The sequence below is a fragment of the Carya illinoinensis genome, chromosome 12, assembly GCF_018687715.1.
Source record: "Carya illinoinensis cultivar Pawnee chromosome 12, C.illinoinensisPawnee_v1, whole genome shotgun sequence".
Classification (NCBI taxonomy): domain Eukaryota; kingdom Viridiplantae; phylum Streptophyta; class Magnoliopsida; order Fagales; family Juglandaceae; genus Carya; species Carya illinoinensis.
The window spans coordinates 20614304-20625864 of NC_056763.1; the positions used below are offsets into that span (position 1 = coordinate 20614304).

Below are 11561 nucleotides of genomic sequence, written 5' to 3' on the forward strand. Positions count from 1 at the left end.
CTAATCATTGAGTTTCTTGACAGTGTATATACTCTACTCTTCTTGTTTGACGACTTCTAATTGACTCTCTCCATATCCCTATACAAATGTTCATTTGAACTTTCAATCAACCCTACATTTTCTTAGTCGATTTATGACTCAGATCATTAGCCACCACGTTGGCCTTGCCGCTATGAGAGGTAACTGTGCAATTGTAATCTTTAATGACTTTATCACATTAATATATTAAATAAATAGAATTCTAGCAAGTTTTAGATCAATACTGGGATAGATTCACTCATAGTCCATTTTGTTGAGATGTTTATGTAACCAACTCTTCATTTACTTGTTCCCACTAAGTGCAGGCTCAGGTGAGATCTCAATGTCGCCTGCGGCGCTATCACCTACACCTACTTAGAAGTCTAGCGACATCAATGCCACCCTCGCCTTCAACAGGGGCTAACTTGAGCATGGTCTTAGTACCACATACGGCTAAAATCGGGATGGAAACTCTGTCCTTGCTGAAGTCGGCGGCCGGAGGATGACCCAGAGACCCACGCCCCCAGTGGACCGAGCCAAGTGTGGAGAATGGGCACCCTCACCAACACCCTGAGATGTCAATGCTCCAACATTAGTGACCATCTTGAGATCGGCAACCTACGTGTTGGCTTCAGGGGAGGGAATCATCTCCAGGGCATCGACAAGCGGCAAATTCTAGAAGGACCAAAAATAAGGCCATCTTGAGCTCTTCCTCCCCCTAGCTAAGGATTTCTATTGGCCACGGGTTGCTCGACGTGGTAGAAGACGGCACCAACTAGGAAACAGAAGAGGGAGGGACAGACAACAAGGCGCCCTTTAGACCCGAGGAGAGTTGTTAGCCCCCAGATGTCTCCAAGACATTTTAGGAAGACGAAACTGGCCAAGACATTTCAGACCCAGGGTGAGTTGTCCCCCCCCCCCCTCCCCCAGGATGTCTCCGCGCCATTCGAGGAAGATAGCACTTGTGAAGACTAGCCCAGGGGTGGCAGCTAGGATGATCCAAAATTGCTATCACTAGACTCCCAAGGATTGCGAACCGCCTTGATGTGAGGCTTCTTACCTTTCCCCTCCAACGACAGGCTAGCGGCCTCTTTTGGTCTCGACGCATAGGAGACCTCATAGGAATTTGGGTTCCCTATATTTGGGGAACCATTGCACATCCCCAATCGCTCATCCCCTTCATTTTCTGTTGTTGGTCCTGCGGGTTCCTCTCTCTCCACTCTCAATTGCCCTTGTTTGTATCAGCCCAATCTCACACTGTTTTCCACCGTTGACAGAGTCAGAGTCAGAGCGAAGGCTGTGCATATCAGAGTCGGAGTTGGAGGTTGGATTCAACCTCTAACAAAGTCGGAGTCAAAGTCAAAGGTTGGGCCCTTCAACTCCAACTTGGTTGGTGCTTAGCCCTACAAAGGTGTATGTATATATTGATCAATATATAAATGAGTTTTAATTGAGTCGAGCTAACAAGTCGTCTCGGCATAAACAAGCGGACCTTAACTAGCCTTAGTTGAGTCGAGTCAAGTCAAGTGTCGTTGGGTATAAGTCATTTACTAATCGGAGAGTATTTACTTTCATAGTCAAGCCTCTTTTTATTTTATTTTTATTTTTTACGAATAGAATTTGATTTGAGTTTAATTAGGCGAGTACTGAGTGGACTATCAAATTGACCGATTCATTTACAGCCCTAGCAATGAGCAATAATAAGAATTAGGGCAGCCAATTTAATACTAAAAACAGTTTGCAAGAGCTTGGACCATTAACAACGACATGAAAACTACAGGTCCTAGAAAGATGCGCCACAAATCAAGTATTATTGTAACCTAAATATATATATATATAAATATTAAAAAAAGGAGAGTATTAGGTTAGGTTTGGCCACCACAAAATTCTAATTTCAAATACAAAATTTTCATATCATTATTATAATTTTTTTAAATTTTTATATAAAATATAATAAATAATTTAATTTTTTCAAATCTTAATTTAATTTTTTTAAATCCCAAAATAATAATAATATTAAAATATAATAAACTTTAATCTAAAATTAAAAATTCTCATCTCACTCCCCAAACCTAACTTTATTGTAACCAGCATCACGACCTCTAGTTTAGTTTTGTGTAGGAATTTTAAAAAATTATAATGATAAAATGAGATAGGATCAAAGTATTTCTCAATCCAAACAACCTCCAGTTTAGTTTTAATCACAGGCAGGTTTAGATAATGAGTTAAAATGAAAGTTGAATAAAATATTATTAAAATATTAATTTTTAATATTATTATTATTTTGAGATTAAAAAAAATTAAATTATTTATTATATGTTGTGTAAAAATTTAAAAAATTTATAATAATTAAATAAGATAAATGAGTTAAAATATTTTTATTTTTATTTTTTATCCAAGCCTATGCGTAAACAGCTTTTAAAACTTAACAGAATAAAAGAGTTTTTTTCTTAAATTATGAGCTTAAGTTATGGACTGCATAATATTTGCTCTCTCTTACAAAGTGACGATAGATAAAGAAGCTAAGGTTATGTAAGAGCATTCACATCCCATTCTCCATCCCCATCTCTATAATTTAACTTAAAATCACATTTCCTCAAATTTTTTTCTAAATTTTATTCATCTTCTAAAAGCCTCCCACATCTCATTCCTCATCTCTATCTCTATTCTATTAAATAATATTTTTCTATTCTTTTTTTATTATTTTTTTCTCTCTCTTCCATTTACAATCTTAACTACTAACTCTTTTGTCTTATTATCTTTTTTTTCAAATATCAATTTCTATTAAATTTTTTTATGATTTTGACTATCAAATACAATATTTTTTTAACCGAAATTCGTATTATAAAAATAGTAATTTTTTTATTTAATTAGTGCATTTTCTAACGTGATGGCCATATTTTATTATTTAGTATTCTTTATCCGTCTTTTTAATGGTCTTGAACCTAGTCACGTATTGAATATAAAATTTCCACTCATTTTTTTCTCGCTAACAGTGACCTCGTATTTCTTTCATGTAATAGTGGATTAAATTTGGCATAATTTATAATTGTTTCTGAAATTATGGCATCCAATTTACTTGCACAAAAGGATAATAGGAAACTATCATCAAAAGTACAATAAAAAAATTACATTACAATCAATCCAAATCTTGGGCATTACTGCGTCTCATCATGATTTCCGTCTGGAGTTGCTGGAAATATATCCGCTGCATTTCTGGCATGACACTCACATCCATCATTATAATGCGTTGATCTGATTCCTTCTTCGCAAGCTCCACTTTCTCAGCCTCCAACCTCAGTCTTTCGTCCTCTTGACGGATTTTACTTTGCTCTTTTTCAGCTTCAATCCTCATCTTCTCTGCCTCAATCCTCATCTTCTCAGCCTCCAACCTCAGTCTTTCATCTTCAAGACGTAATTTTTTTTCCTCTTTCTCTTTGTCATACTCCATCTTTTCGGCCTTAAGGCGATAAAACTCTTTCTCCTGAGCACGTGACTCCTCTAAAAGAGTATACTTCATCTTTCTAAGTTGTAAATTTTCCTCTGCTTGCTTGCCTTGGGCCTTTCATTTCCCTTTTTCGGCTTTCCTGCCCATTGGTCGGTCCAATTCAGCAACTTCATTTTCTATCACATTCTCCGTCTCAAGATCAAAAACCGAATCCTCCGTAGCGGCGGAACATCGAGTTGAGGTCGAGGTCAGGGACGGGGACATCGTCTTCCTTCGCGGTGGAACATCCTTTGTGGCGCGCCAAATCCACTTAGGTTGGTCCTTCAATAGGTGCCAACAATGCTCAAACTGGAAACTGTATTTTTCTAGCGATTGGTACATAATATTCGCCTTCTCAAACTTGTATTTAAACAAATAAAACCCATGTTAAACCACTGAAAATGAAAAAATATTTTACTTGTAAAATAAGTAAGCATATGGTATTTTTAACTTATCTTGTTCGGTCATGCCACTTTGATTTAACCCTTCAGCTTGAGCTAGTTTCGCATAAAATTTATTTGTGGCCTTTTAAATAACCGACCACCGATGTATTAAAGACTTTATTGTCCGCTCATTTGTGGTTTCTTTATATTGCTGAAAGTACTCAAAGAATTATGCAACAGGTTCAAATCAAACTAGTTATTAAAAAGATCTTGAAATTATGATGGGATCTATTAACCATAATAAACTTGGTGCATCCGGTTCAGATTTTAATTGTCACTGATATGGCTGTCATCTCACTTCTCCAAATATTAAACTGTAACAAAAGGTGAAACTCATCTTCATAAACTTAAAAGCCTCAAAGTAGGTATCTACCAACAAATTGGGTTCCTGATTCCAAAAAATGCAATAAAACACACACCTCCAGCCAGGATGACAAAATAAAAAACACGAAGACCAGTGTTTTTCAACCACTAGTTAATAAAAAACAATACCTTGTGTTCTTCCCAAACAATCCTACCTCTAACAAAAAAAAATACCATAGCTCTAACAGAACAAGCTACAAAGCTTGCCTGTCATACGCAATGAATTGTATATTAAGAAATAGGTCAGGCCATACCATAAAGAAAAAGATATTATATATAGATAGATGTTATATATAGATCTGTGTTCAAACAAGGTAACTGTATAGAAAAACTTCAAACATCACCGTGATATTCAACAATTATATGGTCATCAATGACATCAACTATAATAGAAGAGGATTTAAAATAATTGACTTCATGCTAAAGAAGCAAGGCAGTAATTGTCAGCCAGGTATGTATCAAAACAATTAAAGCCGTTATATATCAACAGCCTAGCAAGGAGACTGTATTTAAAGAATGGCACGCTACAATGAAATTAGTCTAGTTTATGCTGCTCAAACTATGAAATTAGAAGAAACTAGATCTGTTGGTCCTATTCTCAAAGACCAAAACAATAAGCAACAGCCAAACACGTATATTCTCCTTCCGCATAACAATTATATTTTCTTATTGAAACTGTAGATTAGATCATGAGCAGAAGTACTAAGTTGAGATTATCTTAGGAAAAAATAAAAGATAGAACCTATGCCATATTCACCTTCAACGTAGAGAAAAGGTTCCAACACCAGCTGAAAGCAAGGTGTCGAAAGAACAAAAATGGTTCCAAATATAAAAAGAGAAAAGAAACAGCCTGTCCCATACCTATCGAGTGGCTCCGCAGCCACACATGACAGATGGGATCCCGACGGCCAGTGCACTTTTTTTTCTTTTTATTATATATATCGTCGTTAAAAGAATTTCTTTAATTATTAAGTAAAAGTAAAATAAAATTGTAAAATAAAATTTGTCGTGGGATCCCCATCTGTAAGAGCAGAATTTTTCATATCAATTTAAACATGCAATGAAATGACCAATTCAATTCAAAGAAATAAGGAAAAAAGTAATAAACCAAATGTATACAGGCAAACTAGGATATTTGAGACTTTGAATGGAAAGCGTCAGCCTCTCGAGCATCCATAGCAAAAACCATTAAATATGGTAGCATTCACAAATAATTACTCCTTAATATTCCATGGAAATATCGCAGAATGGTGCTCTCCCATGTCCATATCACAATGCATACAAGCAAAGAAAGAAGGGAAGCAATTCATAACCCAGGAAAAACCAAGAAAATAAATCAATGAAACAGGATTAAGAAAAAATTGACAAAGCCACAAAGTAGAGTCTTTCGTAAGCTAGTAAGCTCCAAGCTCGGAAATTCAGCCACCAAGAGAGAGAATGGAATTCACAGAATCAGAATAATGATTTTGATCATTTTATGGGGTATTTTTTGCCCCATTAAAATTTCTTCGATATTTCTTCGATATTTTCAGAAATGGTCTTCAAAGCTCAGATTCAAGCTATCTTTTGCCCCATTAAAAGCGAAGATTCAAGCTATCTTTTGCCCCAATAAATATAGATAGATATTTTCAGAACTTAGGTATTTAATCGAGTATGAATCGTGAAATTTCCTAAATCCCAACACAGAATTCCCACACAGCCCCAATTTTCGTATAACCCCTTATTTTTTGGGAACCCGGGTTTCATAAGAAAACCCCAGATCTTCAATCCAAAGTTGAACACATTGAGCCCAAGACAAAATTCCTTTGGAACTCCAGATATAAAATAAATCCAGCCTTCAATTCAAACTACTGCCTCGATACCAAGATGAAGAAAATCACGAAGGAGAATACGAACGATAGACATGAACATGCGTACAGAATTGGAAACACATGTCAAGAGTAAGCAAGACGAAGAAAACTAACCGTACATACAAGTTCAGCGATTCACTGGTGCGTCGATGGTGCTTGAACTGTGAGGAGCAAACCGTTTACCCTAGCGAGAGGGAAGAACACGCGGGACGGAATGGGAGAAACAGGAGCCAAATACACGATGCAGATGTACAGTAGATCAACAAAGATGGGGATTTTCTGTACAGACCGGAAAGATAGATCGCAAAATGGGAAACGAGATGTGAGGTGTTTTTATTACAAAACCCTAAAAAAATCCCTAAATTATAGGGAAAACTTCCATATGCAGACCCAGATGGGGATGCTCTAAAGCCATTGCTTTACATCCCGACAAGATTAAAGATATTATTATATTTGCTTTAAACCAGGGCCGGCTCTTCTTAAGGCGAATTAGGCAATTGTTTAAGACTAGTAGAAGAAGAGCCTCCTTTCAAAAAAGTCTAACTTAGAATTTTTTTTTAAATATCTAAATAAAAAATTAATTAATTCAATAAGATGACATTAAAAGTATTAAATAGATGTTATGTCATTATTAATTTTAAAAGTATCACACATAATAATTATTTCAAGTATTCTTCTTTTAAGAATACACTTTTTTTTTTGTCATTATTAGTTTAATATATAATGTAAAAATTATAAATAACAAAATCTAATTTTTGAGTGATAATAAAAAATTTAGTATGATCTTTGAAAAAGTAAGGGCCTACTTTTTTCCAAATATGTAGGTTATTTATAGAACTTTATTAAAAATTATAATTATAATTACTTTTAGGGCTTGTTTATATATTAAGAATATATGTGAATTGTAGTGAAATAGTTTAAGTTAATATGTTTTATTTAGTTTTGAGAAATGTAAGAGAAAAATTTAAATTTCAGAGTATCTGAAGATACCTAAAAGTAGTTGTGTTACCAAACTGCCCTTAAGAGTCTAAAGCACGTTTTGTTAAACTAGATTTGATAAAATCATCTCTAAATCAGAAATTTTCGAATAAAAATTAAGTCAGTTATTAGTTAAAAATATAGTATAAAATCTTAAATAGTAATTTTACTTAACAAGCTATTAGAATTATTTATAAATAAAATATAATATAAAAATTTAAATAATTTTATTTTTTAAAATAAAAAAAAAAATCCCTATAAAAATTTTGGCCTTACCCCCGTTCCTATTGAGCTGGCCCTGCTTTAAACTGAAAGTAAAGAGAAATACTTTTTGCAGTCGGCAGATGCAGTCGACGTGCAGTCGGCTGTAAAAAAAATTAATACAGAACTTACATGAAAAAAAAAATTATTTTTATAATTTTTTATAATTCATGTCGGTTTTCCTGAATATAGAAAAAATTTTTATAATTTTTTTTTATTTATTTCATATAATTGACTATACGTCGACTACATCTGATGACTGTACGTAACAAAGTCGGAAAGTAAAACTATGAAAGTTCTCTGTAAAATGAGGGGAAAAAGTGACCTGAAAAGTTCCCTCTGGCGCGGATACAGGGAAAGTAAAAGTAGCTTCGTAGTTTTCATCTTTACTTAAAAGGCAAATGGTAACATCTTTAATTATCTTGTCGGATGTAAAGCAATGGCTTTACACCTTGCACTAGCATTAGTTTTTTTATATGTATTTTTATTTTTAAAATTACATATTTTAAAAATTAATTTTACATATTAAAAAAAACTTTTATATTAAATTATATATACTTAAATCAAATAATAATAAAATATTATTATTTTTTATTTTTTCTTAAAATTATTTATTAACATTTATATATTTTATAATTAGCACCATATGTTCAAAAATACTAATTTCATATATCTAAATATTACTAATTTTATATATCAAAATGATTAATTTTATCAATAAATATTAATATGTACTAAAAAATACTTTGTATCATCAACTTAATACAAATTTTATATATCAAAATCACCTTAACACAAATTTCACAAAGTTTTTTCTCTCCTAATGGGTAGGAGAGAGAAAAAATATTAAAAATAATGTTTGGAGAGTGAAAAATGTTTTTTCAAATTTGAAGAATTACTATTTATAATTATGTAAAAATATAGAGATACATAAGTCAATGTAGATGAATTTAAATCCATATTATTTAAATTTAAGGATAAAGATAAAGAAAAATAAGTCAATATTAGTGCTCTTAACTTCTTTATCATCCGTTTGTAAGATAAGAGAATGCTATTTCAAGCATTAAATACACAAATTTATATAAGTTTTTTTTATATTTTTTTAAAAAAATTTATACAAGATTTATCTATTTGAAACTTAGACAAATCATTTGTCTTTAAGATTAATTGGTGAGTTTTGGATACATATAATTATAGAGAAATATTAGATTTTACAAAAGCAAATCTATCAATTAATACAATACATTAAACTGTAAAAATATTATAAAATTAATTTTATTATAAAATAAATTTAACGTATTATATAAAATTATATATCTATTCATGAAGGGATGGTAGTGGCCAGTCAAAGTCACTAGGAATGGTGGGTTTTGGAATCAAACATAATAACGTTAAACCAATGATTTTATTCTCTTTAATCATTGATTCATGTCATACATTTTGAATTAAAAGTCACTGGATCAATGCTTTTTTAATTTTTTTTATTTTTTAATAAAGGATCAATACTAAAATCTAGGAAGAAGGAAAACATTTCCCAAATCACCGTCAAACGTGTCCAAGACTATCCTAGTCCTTAAATTCATTGATTCGTCTACTTAAATGTTGTTTGTGGCTTAAATGTTACTTCTTGTTGTATAATATGATAAAAGTAAATTTATAATCTAATATATTATCACATCAAGTCATATTATTTTATATATTTAATTTTATATAATTATTTTGTGAGTAATGTATTTTTCTAGTAATTTAATTTAAAAGAAAGATTAGAATATTATTTCTTAAACTTAAAAAAAAAATAACAATAATGTTTGGTTTATATTAAGACGATCGTGTTAATGTTAGAGACATCGTATCATTCTCTCTCGATCTAACGAACTCTTTTGAGTGCCTTGATCTGTCGTTGCCTGCCTCTGATCTCTTTCTCCGGTTCTCTTATAGATCATCCGTACGTCCCCATTTGTATCTGCTTCTTTCTCTTTTTCCTGCTTTTTTTGACTAGGATTTGACTGCATCTTGATCTGCAATTTCAGGATAACACATGGGCGCAACCATCTCGACGTTAGCAGGTAATTATCCACCGGAAAAGTGCTCGCCGGCAAGTAATACCTCTAGGTAATTAATACATGCATAGATTCTCAAAAGGAATTGTTTCCATTCTCTGCATTTTATATGTTTTAATGTTAATCTTATTAATTTGTGTCACCATAATTATTTCTCCTTTTTTTTTTCCTTCTATTTTCATTCACTTGTTGAGACAAATTATTTTGCATTGGTTGTAATTTCATTAATTTCTGCCATCTTTCATTCTCAACTATTTTGGGTTTCCAAGATGAAAGAATATATATATATATATATATACACACACACACACATTATGACAAGCATTGTTGGTGAGCAAGATTAATTCGATAGAAATAAATATTGCAGAAGACATGATGATCTGATGGCAAATTCCAACAGAACCATGCAAACTTCCACTGGGACTGAAGATGTGGAAGAAATTGCATCTTGGATTCAAGGAAAGCTTTCCGAAATGCCTCCACCACCATCTCATGAGTGTTCCATATTTAGAGTTCCAAATGGACTACGCAGGCATAATGAGAAGGCTTTCGTCCCACAAGTAGTTTCAATCGGTCCATTTCACCACGAGAACAAGGAGTTAAAAGGAATGGAAAAAATCAAGCTATGGTATTTAAAATGCCTCCTCAATCGAGCACCTGCTGAGGAAACAGTAGTTAGCTTGGTTTGCTTGGTAAAAGCCGTCGGAAGTACTGAGCAGGATTGTCGTGAGTCTTATGCAGAAGAGGTAGATGTTCCAAGAAAGAAATTCATAGAGATGATGATCCTCGATGGTTGCTTTATCCTCGAATTCCTCTGCAGATATCAAAAGGACCTGATGGCAATTCGAGGAGAGGAAGCTCTCGTGCCTAATACTTCATGGATGCCCAGAAAAATATTAACAGATTTGCTTCTGCTTGAGAATCAAATTCCTTGGTGCGTGCTCGACTGTTTGTTCAACCTCATGCCCTACTTGAAAACTGAATCGTGCTCCCGACTTGATGATCTGGTTTCCTCTTCTCTTTCCAAGTATGGAATGTTTCCTCCATCGGCGCGCAGCAGTCAAAATCACAAGCATTTACTCGATTGCTTCCGAAACTGTTTAGTAATTGGTCGCAAGTGCTTAGTTCATTTAGAGCGGAACCCAGGTCCTTCTGTGACAGAGTGTCTTCAGAGTGGATATAGATTTGTCGCTGCAGAAGGAGAAAACATCCTCAATTTCGAGGTCGAAGATAACAAGATAATCAAGATGGCAGCAATAGTTATAGAGGAGAACACAGAATCCACGTTTAGAAACCTCATCGCATATGAGCATTGTGATCCGAGTAAGGGCTACAACATCACCTATTATGCTGCGAGAATGTATTGGCTGATTAAGTCTCCCGCAGATGCACTTCATCTCAAAGAGACAAACATTATACAAATTGGTTTGAGCAATGAGGACATAGCAAGTTTTCTTAACCAGGCTTTATAATGATATCTGTTGCCACGGTTTTCTCTGCACAGACCTCTGCGAACGTGAGAACAAAACAGTACCAGTAATTCCAAGAGTCTGATGGGTTCAAAACCGGCGGCCCCAGTTGTAGCAGAAAAGATGTCACAACTAGCATAGGATAAAACGAATAGGATCGAGGCACGATTATTTTGGAGATCCAAAGATGTTCTTTAGCCCATCTATGTCTTTCCTTGCTACAAACGGTTTATTCTGCCCTCTCCTAGCCTACTATACATGCGGCTGCTAGTTAGCACTTAGCCCATATTAAGTAATCATGTTTATCTAAGCGTGTATTTCTTTCAACAAGTGCGTTTTAGCAAGTGTGGATCCTGCTGATCTTTCATGTTAGTTTTGCAAACTCAAGTGTGCTAATCCTACAATTCACAATTGGAATGAGCATCTGATATACAAGCAGCGCCACCTAAGTCAATATAACAAGGCCAATTTTATGGACTTAAATATTCAGAAATTATCATTTTTGGCAAATATTTGAGAAGAAAATGGCAGTCATCTTCAGAAAGAAGGAGATTAAGAAATCAACTCATGTCTCTGTCAAATTCAAATCTACACCCACCCGACACTTTGGCCTCCCCCATGTATTCTGCAGA

At 33.7% G+C, this 11561-nt stretch overlaps 2 protein-coding genes across 5 annotated transcripts; one reads left to right on the forward strand and one right to left on the reverse strand.

Annotated features, from left to right (window-relative positions):
* Positions 1 to 3028: 3028 nt before the first annotated feature.
* LOC122289513 (myb/SANT-like DNA-binding domain-containing protein 4) lies at positions 3029 to 6595 on the reverse strand. Of its 2 annotated transcripts, none has more exons than XM_043096569.1 (2): positions 6276 to 6595; positions 3029 to 3821 (listed from the first exon to the last, which is right to left on the reverse strand). In XM_043096569.1, exon 2 carries the CDS (start codon positions 3536 to 3538, stop codon positions 3158 to 3160), a length of 381 nt encoding a protein of 126 aa, XP_042952503.1. In that variant the 5' UTR covers positions 3539 to 3821; positions 6276 to 6595; the 3' UTR covers positions 3029 to 3157. The 2 variants fall into 2 exon arrangements, with proteins under 2 accessions (XP_042952503.1, XP_042952502.1); XM_043096568.1 differs by having other exon boundaries at positions 3029 to 3865.
* Positions 6596 to 9193: 2598 nt separating this feature from the next.
* Positions 9194 to 11301, forward strand: LOC122289183 (UPF0481 protein At3g47200-like). 3 transcript variants are annotated; one of them, XM_043096148.1, is made up of 3 exons: positions 9194 to 9345; positions 9431 to 9512; positions 9831 to 11301. In XM_043096148.1, the coding sequence occupies exons 2-3, from the start codon at positions 9439 to 9441 to the stop codon at positions 10930 to 10932; spliced, it is 1176 nt and encodes a 391-aa protein (XP_042952082.1). In that variant the 5' UTR covers positions 9194 to 9345; positions 9431 to 9438; the 3' UTR covers positions 10933 to 11301. The 3 variants fall into 3 exon arrangements, with proteins under 3 accessions (XP_042952082.1, XP_042952081.1, XP_042952083.1); XM_043096147.1 differs by having other exon boundaries at positions 9195 to 9345; positions 9828 to 11301; XM_043096149.1 differs by having other exon boundaries at positions 9195 to 9345; positions 9861 to 11301.
* The last annotated feature ends 260 nt before the right edge of the window (positions 11302 to 11561 follow it).